Here is an 18164-nt window from a genome sequence, read left to right as displayed (position 1 = left end):
CGGGGGCTGCAGCCCGTCTGGGGTGGGGGGCTTGGAGGGCAGGAGCCGTGCAGGGCCAAGCGCCATCTCCGCCCCAACCCCGGGACGGGGGCTGCCATACCAGCCGCACCCCTGCATGGTCCACGGGGAGCCTTCTCCCTCAGCCCCCCTTTACATCTGAACCTCCGGTAGCTCATCTGTGAAATGGGGTGGGGAGTGCGCGGGCCTTTACCCTACGCGGGATCGCTTGGGTCCCCTCTGCTGGTCACCCCTGGGACCGGACCCTCTGAGAGAGGGGGCTGGTGGGGAAGGGTCCCTGTTAGCTGATTGTGCTTCCCCTCCTGCAGCCTCGTCCAGGGGAGAGGGGTCAATACTTGTGCCACTTCTTCCTGCCGGGGTCCCGTCCTCCCCCCAGCCCGCATTGGTCTGAAAGACCCTGGAGCACTGCGCACTGCCAGCCAGCTTCCTTGGCTGCCCGGGAGGAGGCCCAGGCCGCCACAAAACGCTGACTTGGACAAAACGCTGTTTTACGGGGATTTGTTCAAAAGGGGGAAATCCCCGCTAAGGACTTGCAGCTGTCCAAACACCGCGTCTACCCTGCCGCCGCCACCGCTCAATCCCCTGAATCAGCGTCTCCTTAGGCACCCCACCTCACACCCCTGCCAGCCGGCCTCTTCCCATCTGCCCCGGCTCCTGTCTTCTTCCAGAGAGGGTGATGGCTTGCCCAAGGTCACACAGCAGAGCCGGCCTCGAGCCTCAGGGCCCTCCCCTGAGCCCTGACACTGTAGGGAATGAATCAATGAATTGGTCTTTTCTTGACACCTCTGTTCTCGGCCAGAGGGGCGCAGGCTGTTCTTAGCTGAAGGCCTTTGACTGAGGCAATGTGAGCGCTCCCACTTCTTCCCCATCTGGCCTGCCTGCGCCCCTCTGGCCTGCGGAGGGGGCTGCCAGGGCGGTGTGACATGTACAAAGTCGGAGGAAAGGACTGAGTGAATTATTGGCATGGTCTTTAAACTTGACGGTGACTTGAACTCATCCAGCTTTTATGCAGCGTCGCTGCACCAGCCAAGTCCTGTGCGGGGCATGGAGTGGAAGAATGTGGTGGGGACAGAGAGTGGAAAAGCCAGACAGGGACACAGAGCTGGGACTGGGCACGCAGGTCTCAGCCGAGACCTGGGCGGGCATCCGATAGGCTTCCTGGATGTCCAAGGGTAAGTAAGAGTCTGGAGGCTCGAGTGTTCAGAAGCCACAGAGCTTCAGGGAGCCTGTGGCGTGGGAGGGGCTGAGGGGCAGGAAGGGGGTGCCGGTGCAGGCAAGGAGGCAGGGGGCTCGGAGGCACCCAGGCACCCTTGGGTCTGATGGTGGCTGGGTTGGGGGCAGTCTGTCCCACAAGACTGCCGCGATGTGCCACTCCAGGGACATCATTTCTCTCGGCAGCCCCGCCAGCAGGCTCAGCACACCCCTTCTCAAGGCCATGGGCTTCCTTCCACTCCCCGGCCCCCGCTGGACTGGCAGAAGCCAGCCTCCCCTCCAGGAGCTGAGTGATGTTCTCTCCCCAAACCCACAGGCAGGCTGGAGCCTGTCTGTCTGTCTGTCTAGGGGCTGCCCTCTCCTGTCTGCCTCCCTCTGGCAGCCCTCACAGACCTCTGCTCAAATCCTGGTTGCCCGCTCTCACCCTGGTGTGCACCCCTGTCCCTCCCCAAACTTCAGGCTCCTCCTTTCCAGGGGCCTATGGGAATGAAATCATGTTTGTTGTTTGTTTGTTTATAAATGTTTGTTTATGTAGAGTGCGAGTGGGGAGGGGCAGAGAGAAAGGAAGAGAGAATCCCAAGCAGGCTCCATGCTGACAGTGAAGAGCCTGACGCAGGGCTCGATCCCACAAACCCTGAGATCGTGCCTTGAGGTGAAATCACGTCGCGTGCTTAGCAGATTAGCCACCCGGGTGCCCCGGGAAGGAAATCATTCATCGAAGGAAGCACTAGGCTGGAGGTCTGCTTGCAGCGAGTCATCACCCCCTCACTCCGACCCGCTCCCTCTAGAGGAGACATTGGCTCTGGGCTCCTGCAGCAGGCCTGTCACCCCCAGTGGAGGGAGCACAGGAGGTGCTGGGACAGGGCAAGTTTAAGGAGCCACAGGGGGTGAGGCAGGGACGCTTTCCAGAGATCTGCATTGCCAAGGAGGTTGTAAGATGGGAAGCCGGCTTGGGGGGGGGGGGTCCCGCCTGGGCTCCTGGTGCCCTGGTGCTTTGGTCTTGGTGCCCTGCCTGCCTGTGCTCCCGCACAGTCGTTTGCCTTAGGCATCTTTCCGGCTAAGCCCGAGGCTGCCTCACCCTCCATCACCCCCCACCCCAGGGAGGCCTCAGCTCAGCACCGGAAGAGGGGAAGGGCTCCCAGAACCAACGCTGTGCTGACTCCCCCCAGGGCAGTGCCATGACCATGGCCTCTGGCTTACCCAGGCCAGAGTGGCCTCCTTGCCTACCCCTGCTTCTTGCTACAAGCTCTGCCCCCTCTGCCTGCTCCCCCACACCCCTGCGCACCCACTAGGCAGAACATTCTGGCTGTGGGCATGGGTGCCCCTGCCCGGCACAGGGGGAGGGGCCCTTATCTCGTGCCAGAGAGGTGGGGCGATAGGGTGGTTAGGGGCTGGGGCTCCGGGGAGGCACCTGGGTTTAGGTTCGGGCCGCACGTGTTTCCTCACGTGGAAAACAGGCCGAGCACGCGTCTCAGGGCCGGAGCCTCCATCAGTGCGACCTCCCTGAGGGCCGGGCCTGGAGCTGCAGCCTCTTAGTCCTGGCATCAGTCATGGTGCAGACAGAACAGGCTGTATCCTGAGCAACATTCTTAGAGTCTGAGCCTCTGTTTCTACAGCTGTAAAATGGGGATAATAACTGTGTGAGCCCCAGGCTCATTGAGAGGATTCTCTGGGCTGGGGAGCCTCACAGGTGGTGGACTGGGCTCCGGGGAGCTCCAGGGACCCACCTGCCCAAGGTTATAAAACCAGTAGATGGCAGAGCTGGGCTGGCACCTTCACCGGCCGCCTCCCGAGCCCTGCATTCATTCCTGTGAAGCTCTGTGAGCACCTCTAGACTCAGCCCAGCACCAGGGAGGGCCCTGCTCCCGACATGCATCCCTGGATGTACATGACCCACCACCAAACCCTCGTGCCCTCAGGCACATGCGTGGAGAGGCCCCTAGGGGTGAGGGGAATCCAGGGCAGGGAGGCAAGGGAGGTGGGACTTCCCTCGGGTGTGCAAAATGCTGGATAGTCTCTCCTTCCAGTGTTGACGGGTGTCTACTGCGAGTCAGCACAGCAGCCCTGAGAAGCGGGCTGTTAGCCCAGCGTTTTTTTTTTTGTTTTTGTTTTTTAAAATGTTTTATTTATTTTTAGGAGAGAGAGAGAGAGACAGCGTGAGCAGGGGAGGGTCAGAGAGAGAGGGAGTCACAGACTGAAACAGGCTCCAGGCTCTGAGCTGGCAGTCAGCACAGAGCCCGACGTGGGGCTCGAACCCACGAACCGCGAGATCATGACCTAAGTGAAAGTCGGACGCTTAACCGACTAAGCCACTCAGGCGCCCCTAGCCCAGCGTTTTAAAATAACATCTTTGGCGCACTTACGTGGTTCAGCCGGTTGAGCGTACAACTCTTGGTTTCGGCTCAGGTCATGATCCCAGGGTCGTGGGATCGAGCCTCACATCGGGGTCCACGCTGAGCATGAAGCCTGCTTGAGATTCTCTCTCTTCGTCTTCCCCTCTTCCCACTGCTCGTGCGCACGCTCTCTCTAAAATAACAATAAAGATAACATCTTTATTGAGATAGAATTCACATATCATACAGTTGGCCCATTTAAAGTGTCTGAGTCAATGCTTTTTAAAAGATGTATTCAGAGTTAGCAGCCTTTACCAGAGTCAATTTTAGAATGTTTTCATTATCCCCAACGGAAAACCTGTACCCATCATTTTGGTCACTCCCTTTCTCCCTGCCTACCGGCCCTGGCAACTACTGACCCACTTTCTGTCTCTTTAGATTTACCTGTTCTGGGCACTTCATATAAATGGAATCATGCGATTTTGTGACTGGCTTCCTCACTCAGCATGATGCTGTCAGGATTTTCCTGTACTGGGGCAGGGACGTAGCAGGAGTACGTCCTTGTTTTTATTGCTGAATAATATTCTATCGTATGGCTGTGCCACCTGCTGATGCACGTCTGTGCTGTTTCTGCTTCGTGGCTGTTATGAATGTCGCCATGAACGTTTGGGTACGCGTTCTTGTGCGGATATCTTAGCCCACGAGGAAGGCGAGGTTCGCAGAGTGGAAACTCCAGCTCGAGAGCTCAGGCTGGGTGTCCTCATCTGTGCTTCTTCCTCACCTGGGCCCTGTTCTCAGAGCTGAGCTAAATGCTGTGACAGGGTTAGGTCAGGACACAAAGGAGTGAGGGGTTAGCTGTGTAGAGGAAGGGGTGATGGCTTCCCAGGGGCCTTGAAGGATGAGTAGGAAACTGAAAGAACATTACAGGTAGAGAAACATCAGAAGCAAGGGCCCAGAAGTGTGAGGCTGCCCGGTGTCTGGGGCAAAGGTCCAGTGGAGAGAAGCAGAGAAGGGGTGGTAGGTGATAGGGCCAGAGACACAGGAACAGACTAGATTTAAAAAGGCCTTGAATGCCGTGCCAGGCACCACAGAAGGTCCTGAAGGCTGAGGGGAGCCCCACATGGGTACCATCAACATAATGTGAAGTCAGACAGACCTTAGTTAGCCCCTGGTTCTGCTGACTTATGCTTTAGTTTTGTCATCTGGAAAATGGGGATGACAGTGCTAATAACTTGTTAAAGTATTGAGAGCATTAAGTGAGTTCCTGCCTCTGGAGAACTCCGCCCAGTACCTGGCAGAGAGCCAGCCCAGCACATGGTAGTGGGTGTTATCTATCATAATGGGTTTTTAGCAGGGTGTGCCGGGGTCACATGGGTGCTCTGGAAGTGTGTCTGGCTGCAGAGTGGCTGGTCTGGGGGAGTGTCGTCCAGGGCAGAGGCCCATTCGCCAGGTGCCGATGGAGAGCCCTGGGTGGAGTTGTGAGTTGTCGCAGGTAACTTCCGCAGACGCTGGCACTCTGGGCATTGCTTGTGAGTAGCATGTACGTGCTGATCTTTTTGTGAGCCCCTGGGGCTGGTGCCACCACCCCAGGGGCTGGCTCGATGGCCCCTCTCGGTTCCTCCCTGCAGCACGCCCGCGGACGCCATGCGGGGGGCCCTGACGCCCCTGTCTCCGCTGCCACTGCTGCTGCTGCTGCTGCTGCTGCTGTTGGGGTGCGGACCGCGGGCGGCCACCGGAGGCGGGGCCGGCGGGGCAGCGGGATACGCGCCGGTGAAGTACGTGCAGCCCATGCACAAAGGACCCGTGGGGCCGCCCTTCCGCGAGGGCAAGGGCCAGTACCTGGGTGAGCGCCTCCCCGCCCCGCAGGCAGGGTCTCAGACAGCTCCTGACCCCCACCGGCTGCTCCCCGGCCCCCAGCCACGGCCTCTCCATCTCCACCAGAGACCTTGCCCTCTTCCCTTTTCTTCCCGACGCCGGTTAGGGGGGTTGGGGGTGGGCCTCCGACCGCCGAGCGGCCGGAAGTGGGCGGCTGGCAGAGGGGGTTTTCAGGTGGGGTGGGGAAGGGGAGGGACGGAAGTAGGGGCACCCCGCTGTGACTGCTTCTAAGGAGGGCTGCTGGCGCCACCTGGCGGCCTTCCCCCCCCCCCAGGTCTTGCGGGGACGAAAGTCACCCCAAGCTCTTGGGAAGGCCGGGCCTGGGTGGGTTGGGTGCTAGGAGCCCCCAGGATGGCCACTGGACCATCCCTAAACCCCATCATCCATGTACAGACGGAAGGGGAGACGGAGCATGGTCTTTGTGAGCAGTTGCAGTGGACCCCATGAGGGTGTGGGTAGATGGGTCCACCGGCTCCACTGGCCGGGACCCTGACCGCCCCCTTCTCTCTCTCCCTCAGAAATGCCTCTACCGTTGCTGCCAATGGACCTGAAAGGCGAGCCGGGTCCACCTGGGAAGCCTGGGCCTCGGGGGCCCCCTGGCCCTCCTGGCTTCCCGGGAAAACCAGGCACCGGAAAGCCAGGGCTACACGGACAGCCTGGCCCTGCTGGCCCCCCTGGCTTCTCCCGGATGGGCAAGGCTGGTCCCCCAGGGCTCCCAGGCAAGGCAGGACCACCAGGGCAGCCAGGGCTTCGGGGAGAGCCAGGGATACGAGGGGACCAGGGCCTCCGGGGCCCCCCAGGACCTCCTGGCCTCCCTGGGCCCTCAGGCATTGCCGTCCCTGGGAAGCCAGGCCCCCAAGGGGTGCCGGGTCCCCCAGGATTCGGAGGGGAGCCAGGGCCCCAGGGGGAGCCCGGGCCCCCAGGTGATCGAGGCCTCAAGGGGGATAATGGAGTGGGCCAGCCAGGGCTACCTGGGGCCCCAGGGCAGGGAGGTGCCCCTGGACCACCTGGCCTCCCTGGGCCAGCTGGCTTGGGCAAACCGGGTTTGGATGGGCTTCCTGGGGCCCCTGGAGATAAGGGTGAGTCGGGGCCTCCCGGAGTGCCAGGGCCCAGGGGGGAGCCAGGGCCTCTGGGCCCAAAAGGGCCCCCAGGGGTGGACGGTGTGGGGATACCAGGGGCGGCAGGGGTACCAGGGCCGCAGGGCCCAGCAGGGGCCAAAGGGGAACCAGGAACCCGGGGCCCCCCTGGCCTGATAGGCCCCACTGGCTACGGGGTGCCAGGACTGCCAGGCCCCAAGGGGGACAGGGGCCCAGCTGGGGTCCCAGGACTCTTGGGGGACAGGGGTGAGCCAGGTGAGGATGGAGAGCCGGGGGAGCAGGGCCCGCAAGGCCTTGGGGGCCCCCCAGGACTTCCAGGGTCTGCAGGGCTCCCTGGCAGACGTGGGCCCCCTGGGCCCAAGGGAGAGACAGGGCCTGGAGGACCCCCAGGATTGCCTGGTATTCGGGGTGACCAGGGGCCTAGTGGCCTGGCTGGAAAACCTGGGCTCCCAGGAGAGAGGGGACTTCCTGGGGCCCATGGACCCCCTGGACCAACTGGGCCCAAAGGTGAGCCGGGTTTCACGGGCCGCCCTGGGGGACCAGGGGTAGCAGGAGCCCTGGGGCAGAAGGGTGACTTGGGGCTTCCTGGGCAGCCCGGCCTGAGGGGCCCCTCAGGAATCCCAGGTCTCCAGGGCCCAGCTGGTCCTATCGGGCCCCAGGGACTGCCAGGCCTGAAGGGTGAACCCGGCTTGCCAGGACCCCCTGGAGAGGGGAAAGTGGGGGAACCCGGAGTGGCTGGGCCTACAGGGCCCCCTGGGGTCCCCGGTTCCCCAGGACTCACTGGTCCTCCTGGGCCTCCCGGGCCACCTGGTCCCCCTGGGGCCCCTGGGGCCTTTGATGAGACTGGCATCGCTGGCCTGCACCTACCCAACGGTGGTGTGGAGGGCGCTGTGCTGGGCAAGGGGGGCAAGCCACAGTTCGGGCTGGGCGAGCTGTCGGCCCACGCCACACCCGCCTTCACCGCTGTGCTCACTTCGCCCTTCCCCGCCTCGGGCATGCCTGTTAAGTTTGACCGGACTCTCTACAATGGTCACAGCGGCTACAACCCGGCCACTGGCATCTTCACCTGCCCTGTGGGTGGGGTCTACTACTTTGCTTACCACGTGCACGTCAAGGGCACCAACGTGTGGGTGGCCCTGTACAAGAACAACGTGCCAGCCACATACACCTATGATGAATACAAGAAGGGCTACCTGGACCAGGCATCTGGCGGGGCTGTGCTCCAGCTGCGGCCCAACGACCAGGTCTGGGTGCAGATGCCGTCGGACCAGGCCAACGGCCTCTACTCCACCGAGTACATCCACTCCTCCTTTTCAGGGTTCTTGCTCTGCCCCACATAACACCACGGGGGCCCTGCCGCCTTGGCCTTCTCCTCTTTAGTGGTAGACATTCTCAGTTACAAGAACCTCCATTTAAAGAAAAAAAACCAAAGGCTGAACAGACGTGGAAACAGGCGGCCGTGGCCTTGGCCCGAGGAGATGGATTCGGTTTCTCCCTCCACGCAGGCTGAGGCGGTTCCTGGAAGAGGCTGGCCTGGGTTCCTCTCCCCCAAGTGTCTGTGCAGTGCTGGGGCTGCACCCCCATTGCAGGCGGGGCTCCAGGACGCTCAGCCCAGCTGACGGAGACCCCTGCCCCGTTGGGAGTCCTGGGCTCTGCTGGGCGGTGAAGGATGCTGCTTCTCGGGAGTCAGAGCTGAGAGGGGCCTGCGCTCCCTGTGCCGGTTTCCCAGGGAGACACAGGCCAAGCCCTGCCCTTCCTGCTGGCCTCCGGATGCCACCTGATTAAGGAATGAAGCATGGCCACCTTCGGATCTTGGCTGGGGCTCTTCCAGCTCTCCCGGGACCTCGGGCAGATGACGGTGGGTCCCCTGAAGGGTTTTTGTTTCCAGGGGAAAGCAAAGGGCGAGGGGCATTGAGGTGCCAGGAGCCAGGACTGCAACCCCAGGGTGATGCTGTGGCATCAGGCCTGTACAAGGTGCGTGGCCCCTCCTGCAGGCTCCCGGGAAGGGCCAGCCCCCTCTCTGCTCCGGCTGCAGCCACAGGAGCAGCGGTTTGTGACAGGAGGGGCCTGGACCCGGGGCAGGATGGCAGCCCCTCACATTCATCTCCAGCTCCCAGCCTGCTCTGCTCAGCCTAAGGGCCGCCGCACAGGCCCTTGGGGGCTGCCGTAGCAGGCACGAGGCAGGAGCGACCGTCGGTGAACACGAGTGTCCTCCCGTTCTCTCCTTTCACCTGCTGGGGGAGGGCTGATGTTCTCATACAAAATTGTAAGGTATCCTTGCCACCCCCAACCCGAGTGTCCCCAAGGCAGAGCGCCTCTTTTTTGGCCCTCAGAACAAGGTACACACAAGCTCGGGGATGAAGAAAGCTCCTGCCTGCTGCTTCTCAACAAGAACCGCATGGAGGGTATGTGTGTCTACCAGGGGGTTAATCTGAAGGGGCTTCCTCTCCTTCCACCCTCTGGTTCCAATTTCCCGTTCTAAGTAGGATTAGGGCCCAGAAGGCTGAGGCTCTGAGAAAAAGGGTGCCAATAGGCCCCTTTGGAATGAGTTGACTGGATGTTCCTGCCGTTTTCCCCAAGCAGAGCCCCCACCTGCAGGAAACAGGCAAGATCCTCTCCCACCCCCTAGTTCAAGCTCAGTAGATAAAGCAGAGATTAGTGCTGGGGCAAAGCTGGCCACTTGCCCTGGTGGCTCTGGGCGTCTCTGTCAGCCCTCCCCAGGCCGGCCCATTTCTCTGTACCGAGTGAACCTGGGTCACCCAGTGTGGTCTCACATTGCTCCAGTTCTGGCCAGCACCAGACTGTCCATGCTGAAAACGGGAGGGCGGTGGCTGACTGCTGGCTCACTGGGCTGCGGTCCCCTGGGCCCCTCGCCAGGCCTCCCTCCCTGACCCACTTCTCCCAACAAAGTAGGCCATTTGACTGCTTGCTTTGTCTTTCAAAAGGAGCAAAACCCAAAGCTGCCAAGTGACACTTTAACAGGTTTTGGCTGGGGTTCACGGTGGATTTCTTGATTCCCGATGCCCAAGAGAAGGAGTCTCAAACCAAGCTTGGTGGGGTCCCCTGCTCAGCCTCCTTCCTGGGCAGAAGCCACCACCACCTGACCAGTCAGGGAGGGGTTCTAATGGGCAGAAACTCACCAGCCCTCAAGGGGAGCTCAGGGGACTAAGAAGGGCACTGGGGGAGGCAGAAAAAGCTATTTCATAGAACTGAGCTTCTGCTAAATGTCATTCCTGAAGCCTTTGGGGAGGGGTGGCTGGTGTTTCTGAAACGTCTGTGGGATTTTAGTTCCAGGTGTCCACTTAAATGACCAGCTTTGATAAATGATGCCAAGTTTTAACTATGAAAACTACAGTACCTTGGTGCATTTTTATATTCTGATTCCTAGGTTTCTTTTTTTTTTTTTAAGATTAAGATTTAAGTATTTTCATTAGTGATTTCATTTCTAACTTGGTATAGGAAGCTTAGTTCTCTACATACCTATTATGTGCCCTGTGTCACAGAAAATTCGGGAAAAAATGCACTTGGGAATCAAAAAAAACCCCACAACCCCAAAAGCATGGGACTTATCTTTGAAAAGAAAAACAGCAGCATTGACTGTATTGACACACCTCAATAAAACCTGTTGTATAAGACAGCGCTGTGCAGGAACTGGCGTTGATGGGGAGGCCTCTCAAGCCTCTGGATTTCACGGGGCATCCAGGAAGCGCTCTGAGGCTCCTGCTCGGCGCCTCCTCCCTAGGCCCCCGGCCCCAGGCTCTGTCGCCACCACGGCACAAATGCTCGATGCTCCTAAGCTGCCAAGGCTCTGCACCAAGTAAACGCCAAGAGGCATTTGAAGCAACCAAGGCAAGGCAGTGACTGGGCCTGGAGCTGGGGGAGATGGTTCGAGCTTCCCTAGAACATTCCGGCAAGCTCTCAGGGGTGCTGGAGCAGGAGGGCAGGCTCAGGATCCCAAGGACCAAGTTTCAACATCTGATAAAAATTATGAATGAACTCATGAATCTTTGACCCTGAGGGTGGGGCCCATGCCAGGCCCCTTGCTAAAGGCACGACTGGAGGTGCTGTCCTGGACTGGAAGTGCCTGCCCACAGCTTCCCATGCTCAGCACCAGGCATCTGTCCCCGGCTCAAGGGATGGGGGCAGCAAACCGGAAACAATCCAAGCCCTGGAAAGGCCTGTGGTTTGGCCTGGCCTGGCAGGACACCCTCCTGGCTCAAAGCAGACCTGCTCACCAGGCCTTGAACCTCAGGCTAGCCGCAAAGCTGGGCGTGCTTCTCTCTCCACTGAGGCTGGAAAGGTACTCTGAGAATATCCCTGAAAGTTTAAGGGGGGAGGTCGTCTCCGTTTTAATTTTCCTTTCCTCAAAATGGTGTACAGAACGGTCTCTCAAGCCAGGGCCTTTGACCGGGGCCTGAGGTACAGAATGAAGCACACGGCCTTCCGTCCACGCAGGGCACAGGCATGACGCGCCCTCCTCGCCCCATGGCTGGCCGTCCGGTGGGAGAGGGTGCCCTGTGCAGCCTCCTACAGGCGTCCTGTTCTTGGGTCCTGCTTGGGGAGCAACCCATGGAGAAGTCAGGCTCTGAGACCACGGACATCTGGCCTGTTTTGCCCACTGCCTGGGCCACTCTGACCACAGGACCAAACCATGCCCCCTCTGCCCTTTCTGGCCGAACGGCCGTGCAGCCCACAGGAAGAACTGGGGGGGCCTGCCTGACACCCCAGCAGCCTTGTGTTCCTGGCTCCTGGCAGAGCCGATAAAGAGGCACCGGGCTTGAGAAGGTCAAGGGTGGGGTGGAAGAGAATCCATTCAGGGCACAGGAGAGATTTGGCAACCAGTGGCAGGATTTACCAACAACTGTTTATTGCTGGGAGTTCTGCTGGAAGCGGTTACTAAGCCCCATGGCAGTCGAGGGCCAGGCATCTACATCAGCTGGGCCCAAGTGCGGGCTTCCCGACCCTGTAAACTCACTGCCCGGGGCTCGGCCCAAAGACGTGTTCTCTGGGAAACTGGCTAAATCCCAACACAGAGAAATGATGCTATTGCTCATCATTTCTGGCCCCCTCCCAACCCCATGTCTTAGATAATAAAGGAAAATGCCACAAATACCCTTCCAAGATCAGAGCTGCCTGGATCCCTCCCACGTGCCCAAGGTGCCAGGCTTGCCTGAGGCTCTGCAGGGAGCCGGAGCCCGGGCTTCGTGGAGGCACCGGCCCCCCCATGCTCATGGTGCTGTGACCTCCCCCAGAGGCCCCACCCCAGCGGTGTGCTCTGCCCACAGGGCAGGATGATGGAGGCAGCCACCCGCGCCCCTGGGGAGCCTCTGGGTTTCCAATCTGAACTGTAGTTGGTCCTGCTGGACACAGCGGAGGCCCAGCAGCTGTGGCCCTCACAGACTCTTCTGGAAGAGCCGGTGCAGGCTCTGGGCCAGGACGTCTGTCTCCTCGTAGCCCTCGCAGCTTTGCTGCCAGCTCTCTGGCACCTGTTCCATCCCATAGTAGGCCCCGGCAATGGCCCCAGCCATGGTGGCAATGGTGTCTGTGTCGCCCCCCAGGGAGATGGAGTAGATAAGAGTCCTTTGGAGACTGTTGAAAGCAGAGGGAATCTCGGGGTCAGGCTCCATGCAGCGCAGGAAGCAGTAGATGGCAGTGGGCACAGATTCAAAGGCAGCAATGCCATTCCCTGTAGGGAAGCCAACGTATGGAGACATGGCACTCACCCCCTCTCTATGTCTCCAGGCTTCTTCTGGTCACTCACCCCAAGCAAATACTCTCAGCTTCAAGCCGGGCCGTGATTCAGACCATGGGCTCTAGAATTAGACTACCCAGGCTCAAATTCTGGCTCTCCCTCCTGCTAGCCATGGGATCAGGAAAGTTCCCATGGGGAACATGGGTGGCTCAGTCAGTTAAGGGTCTGACTTAGGCTCAGGTCATGATCTCCCGGTTCATGGGTTCGAGGCCCGCCTCCGGCTCTGTGCTGACAGCCAGCTCAGAGCCTGGAGCCTGTTTCAGATTCTGTATCTCCCTTTCTCTCTGACCATCCCCTGCTCACGCTCTTTCTCTCTCTCTCCTCTCTCTCAGAAATAAATAAAAAACATTAAAAAAAAAAAAAAGAGGGGCGCCTGGGTGGCTCAGTTAAGCATCCGACTTCGGCTCAGGTCATGATCTCACGGTTCGTGGGTTCGAGCCCCGCGCTGGGCTCTGTGCTGACGGCTAGCTCAGAGCCTGGAGCCTGTCTTCAGATTCTGTATCTCCTGCTCTCTCTGACCCTCCCCTCCTCACGATGTCTCTCTTTCTCTCTCTCAGAGATAAATAAAACATTAAAAAAAAAAAGTTAAAAAAAAAAAAAAGAAACCCTTGTTAAAAAAAAAAAAAAAAAAAAGAAAGTTCCCTAATGGCTAAGATTCCTGTTTCTGGGATTTGACACCTCAGGCAGAGAGGGAATGAAGTCAGAGACTTTCACAGGGCCACAGGTGAAGTCCTGCACGGTGCCCAGAACACAGGGCGAGTGCCGTGTAAGGAAGCATTGGTTATCAACACCCACTGTCCAAACCAGTAGCCACCTGCCATTTCTGGGGACATTTATCTGTAAGGCTGAAGCTGCTACGGCCCTAGAGGAGCCCCAGAGCAGGAAGGTGCTGTGCTTACAACCCCACATGGGGCCTGCACAGAGCCGGCTCTGCTGTCACAGCAGCCCCAGGCAAAACCACGAGCGCGGGCACGCCGCCAGGGTCCCGTCTTGCCCCACGACCAGGCCTAGCCGTGAGGATGACGGATGCAGTGGGGGGCCTACCCACCTAGCTCAGACACCACCTCCTCTCTGGACACGGAGTCCTGCTCTAGAAGGGCTCCGATCTTCTTCAGTCGGCTGGAGTAGGGACGTTCTTCCATGCCCAACCTGTGGGGCAGGGGTGAGATTTCAGTGAGGCCGGAGCCAGGAGGAGGGTAGAGATGGAAGGCAGGGGAAGGGGTGTGGGAGGGCAAGGCAGGATGTGATCAGGCTGACACCCAGCACAGATTTCTGACAAGAAGTGGGTCTTTTTTATTCCTCTGGTATTCTAAGAGCCTCGAAGCAGAGTCAAGGCAAAGGGGCTCTTCCCACCCCTCCTAAGAATCTGCAATTAAAGAAGGGAGGTTTCAGGGGCGCCTGGGTGGCTCAGTTGGTTAAGCATCCAATTCTTTTTTTTTTTTTTTAATGTTTATTCAGAAAGATTGAGAGGGAGGAGGTGGTGGAGGGGCAGAGAGAGAGGGAGACAGAGAACTGAAGCAGGCTCTGCGCTGACAGCAGTGAGCCCAATGTGGGGCTCAAACTCGTGAACCTTGAGATCATGGCCTGAGCTGAAGTGGGACGCCTAACCGAATGAACCACCCAGGCGCCCCTCTTTTTTAAGTATGTGAGGATTTAAAAAAATATTTATTTATTTTGAGAGAGAGTGAGAAAGAGAGCATGAGCAGGGGAGGGGCAGAGAGAGAGGGAGAGAGAGAATCCCAAGTAGGACCCACGATATCAGCGCAGAGCCCAACGTAGGGCTCGACCTCACAAACTGTGAGATCATGACCTGAGCCGAAATCAAGAGCCGGATGCTTAACTGCCTAGGCCACCCAGGCGCCCCAGCGTCTGACTCTTGATTTTGGCTCAGGTCATGATCTCACGATCCATGAGATCAAGCCCTGTGTTGGGCTCTGCGCTGACAGCTCAAAACCTGCTTGGGATTCTCTCTCCCTCCTGCTCGCACATACGACTGTGCGCGCTCTCTCCTCTCTCTCTTAAAATAAATAAATGAACTTAAAACCATGGCCATGCCAGAGGACCCCGCCACGCACGCACACCCGTAAATATCCAGCCGGCCTCCACCCCATATACTCACTCCCTGGCATCCGAGACAGACTGGGCGTCACTCTCCAGCTCTTCCATGTGGCCCAGGAGTTGCTGGAGGAAGTGCTCACTGGATGACTCCCCCTGCAAAGCCAGGTGCACGGCCAAGGCCTGCAGGATGGCACCATTGTAGCCCAGGGAGGAGGCGTGTGTCAGCTGTGCCGAGAGCCGGGCAAACTAGGGCAGAGGCAGCAGAGGCAAAAGACGCTGTCACAGAACCAGACCTGCAGAGAAGAGGGGTGGCGGGGGAGAGCCCGGCAGCCAGCCCGCCTGGATTACCTTCTGCACGTCCTGGACGCTGCTGTAGGCCAGCGAGATGCCGGCCACCCGCATGGCACCCCCGTTGCCGTAGGAGCCTTTCCCATTAAACTGGGCCCGGGCAGGCTCGAAGACGTCACGGCACTTGGGGCTCAGGAGCTTCTTGAAGACAGTGACCACTCCGGCGCCGTAGCCCCGGTCAGGGTCTTTCTTGTACTCCTGAGCAAATCTAGGGGACGGAATGGAGACGGGATGAGGAATGAAACGATGCCTGTCAGGGCTGGGAGAGAACTCCAGCTGCCAGGAAAAGAGGAGGCATTAGGGACCCGAGGTGCCTGTCCCAGCAGGGCTGTCACCTCTGGCTTGGGAAGGCGCGGCAGCATCACAGCGTCCTGCTCAGGTGGGGACCCAGCATGCACGGACGACACTGCTCTGGTCAAGCAGCACAGTTATTCTGCCCACCTGCGTTGCCTCACCCTGGGCTCTGCCCTCTCACCTGTGAGCCATGTCCACCTCGTCGAAGGCCTCCTTGGCCAGCAGAGACTGCACGAGGGCCCTGGCCATGGCTGTGTCGTCTGTGTAGTACAATGCTTCTGCAGGGACAGGGCGGGGTGGGGGTGAGACCACACTGCAGGGGTCGAAGGTGGTGGCTTTGGCCTCCTGCCCGCTCCACCCCCCTTTTAAAGTAAGCTCTACGTCCAGTGTGGGGCTTAAAGTCATGACCCCAAGATCAAGAGTCGCATACTCTACTGACTGAGCCAGGCGCCCCTGGCCGCCCACTCTTATTTGCCAGTTCTAAGATGCCAGAAGTAAGTCTCTCACTCCCACCCAGTTTCCTGAGCTGCAGGCCCTGGGATTTTCAGCAATTGCTTATTCTGAGTCAGTTATGACCTGCTGACTTCTCAAGGAAAATCTGCTCGCTCCCACCTGCCCTGACTGTAGCTCTCCTGCTCCAACCCCACCCTCCAACCCAGCCTATACGTGCAGCCAGAAAATTCTTTCTCAAAGCAGACCATCACTTTCTTCAACTCACTCTCCTGCTCAAAATGCCTGTCTGTCGCTTTCAGGATTAAGCCAGATTCACTGCCTTGGCATCCCTTCCCTGTAGCCCCCTTCCCTCCGCATCTCTCTTACATCCCACTGCACCCCTCCAGAGCCCCAGGGCCAACTCTGGGGCCCCGGCCGAGCCTCCCTCCACCCGCCCCGCTCCTCCACCACCTCCTCCTCCTCCCCTTCGGTGCTGGTGCCGGGAGCACTGCTCTGGCACATCTGACTCAGCAACACTGGTTATATGAAGATGTCCCAAGTAGGCTGTGAGCCAGCAAGGGACTGGGACTTGGTTATACTGCAGGCAGAGGGCTACAGAGAAGGAAGCACACTTCCTTGTGAGCCCCCAGCCCCACTCCTCTCTGTGTATCGCAAGCCCCCCCCGCCTCACTTTCTCCTCTTTGCTCTTAGGAGGCTCCCATCCTGGCTTCACAAGGAAGAACGGTCAACAGGCTTCTTGCCCACAGCCACACTCTTTCGTTACCCCTTGACCAAGTGAGTCTCTCTTCTCGTCCACCCAGCCCAGCCCCTCAGGGGACTCGTTCTTCCCCTTCTCTCCTGGCCCCTCAACCCCTCCCTGTGTGGCACAGCAACACCCATTCTCCCTTTGTGTGGTTCCTGCGCCCTTCCCTTCCTCAGGGACCCACTTCTCTACCATCCTCAGTCCGCTTGATTCGGGTAGAAGGTTCACCCCACCAGTAGCCTCCTCAAACAGCACACCCTACGCCTTTGTTCAGGGATGGAAAGAGGGCCAAGCCAGACCAAGAAGACGCAGTCTGGGACGTCTGCTGGGGCTGCTGCAGACAGACTCTTCCTCTGCTAGGGCTGCTGAGGGCACCCCACGGGGAGGGTCGGCCAGAGCGAGCGAAGCCAACGCGGAAGAATGTGGATCTGAATGAGAGGAGCTGGGTCTTGAGGACGTGACTTGAGCTCCTGGATTTCAGCTCTGCACGAAGCCAGACCTACCTCTGGACTTCGCAGTTATGTCACCCAATGAATTCTCTTCTCGCTTAGGTGGTTCTGAGTTTTCCGCTACTTGCATCCAAAAGGTCCTAAAACACCTGCCAACCTAAAATGTTTTCCCTTCATCTTAGCATCAAACCAAAGATGAAATGCGAAACCTTCCCTCCATCGTATCTTCACCTCAACCATGGCTCCTGGCTGTTTCCCATCATTCCAGACCTCACTCTATTTCTTCCTCTACTTCTTCCTAAACCCCCTGAAATCTAACTTCCGGGTTTCAACGTTCTACTGAAAATGCTTTCTTTTTAATGTTTATTTTTTTATTTCTCACAGAGAGAGACAGACATAGACAGAGAAAACAAGCCAGAGAGGGTCAGAGAGGGAGGGAGACACAGAATCTGAAGCAGGCTCCAGGCTCTGAGCTGTCAGCACAGAGCCGGACGCGGGCCTCCAACCCACAAACTCTCAAGTTGGACGCTTAACCAACTAAGCCACCCAGGCTCCCCATCTACTGAAAATGCTTTTCGAAACCAGACTTCGTTCTTCTGAACCTCTCTGTAGCATGACACTACTGACTAGTGTCATGCAATTCTCCGGGGGTACTGCTGACACCCATGCCCCCCGCTTCAAGTCCCATCAAGCCGTTTCTCTCTCTAGTTCCTTTTGCTCCTTCAGGGTTCTGAGTATGACCCCTTTTGCTTACTATTCTACATGCTCTCCGAAAACCATCCTCCCCTTGACCTCAGACCTGATGCTGGTCAGAGGCCTGGGCGAGGACCTGAGAGCACAAGGAGAGCAGTGGAGGCGAGCCAGACTTGATACACGTGGCGCAGCACTGCCGACGCCTGGGCTACAGCAAGCTGGGGTGAGAGGAGCTGAGGGCGGAACGCAAGGCCAAGGGCGGTAGAAGGTAACACTGGAGAGTCAGGCGAGGGCCGGCTCGGTAGGGCACGCTACAGAATCTGGTTCTATTCTGAGGGTAAGGGGAGATCCCTAGAGAGCTTCCTGCGGCAGACGCCCCCGTCACATGTGTTTCCGAGAACGCTCCCTGATGGCTGGAGAATGTGATTCGGGAGAACTGGGTAGAACGGGCAAAATCGGCAGCGGCGTGGACACTGGACAAGGCGCAATGCAGGAAAACACCTGGGTTTCCGGCTTGCAAGGCAGAAAGGATGGTGCTGCCAGACCGCGATCTGGGGCGAGACGTGCGAAGCTGGGCCTCGAATGCCGACGCGCTGAGTCCGAGCGGCCTGCGGCTCATCCAGACCCGCGTGGCCTTACCTCCGATCCCCGTCCCTCCCGGCCCGAGGACCCCGCGGACCCCCGGCCTCCGCGGCCTCACGTGCACCCGGCCCCGCCCACCTGTCCGCGCGCTCCCCGGCGAGCCCGGGTCCGGCTCCAGGCTCTGGACGTGACGCAGGACTGACGTCAGAGTGACGGTATCGTGCGCCTCGTACACGGAGCCCACGCAGTCCCCAAGCT

General features: G+C 58.9%; 2 protein-coding genes across 2 annotated transcripts in view; one reads left to right on the top strand and one right to left on the bottom strand.

The window, feature by feature from the left end:
* COL8A2 (collagen type VIII alpha 2 chain) overlaps positions 1 to 10168 on the top strand; it is a 22134-nt gene extending 11966 nt beyond the window's left edge. Inside the window, exons 3-4 of the mRNA XM_077753114.1 lie at positions 5192 to 5406; positions 5957 to 10168. Of these exons, the coding sequence (XP_077609240.1) occupies positions 5208 to 5406; positions 5957 to 7875 (2118 nt within the window). The 5' untranslated portion in view covers positions 5192 to 5207 and the 3' untranslated portion in view covers positions 7876 to 10168. The remainder of the gene's footprint in view (positions 1 to 5191; positions 5407 to 5956) is intronic.
* A 1669-nt stretch (positions 10169 to 11837) lies between these two features.
* The window catches only part of ADPRS (ADP-ribosylserine hydrolase), a 7281-nt gene continuing 954 nt past the window's right edge, over positions 11838 to 18164 (bottom strand). Inside the window, exons 3-8 of the mRNA XM_077753190.1 lie at positions 18045 to 18162; positions 15169 to 15265; positions 14694 to 14901; positions 14407 to 14591; positions 13336 to 13436; positions 11838 to 12221 (exon numbers count right to left, since the gene is read on the bottom strand). Of these exons, the coding sequence (XP_077609316.1) occupies positions 11929 to 12221; positions 13336 to 13436; positions 14407 to 14591; positions 14694 to 14901; positions 15169 to 15265; positions 18045 to 18162 (1002 nt within the window). The 3' untranslated portion in view covers positions 11838 to 11928. The remainder of the gene's footprint in view (positions 12222 to 13335; positions 13437 to 14406; positions 14592 to 14693; positions 14902 to 15168; positions 15266 to 18044; positions 18163 to 18164) is intronic.

This window comes from Crocuta crocuta, unplaced genomic scaffold (genome assembly GCF_008692635.1).
Source record: "Crocuta crocuta isolate KB4526 unplaced genomic scaffold, BGI_CrCroc_1.0 scaffold303, whole genome shotgun sequence".
NCBI classification, from domain to species: Eukaryota; Metazoa; Chordata; class Mammalia; order Carnivora; family Hyaenidae; genus Crocuta; species Crocuta crocuta.
This window is presented reverse-complemented; position numbering and strand designations above follow the sequence as displayed.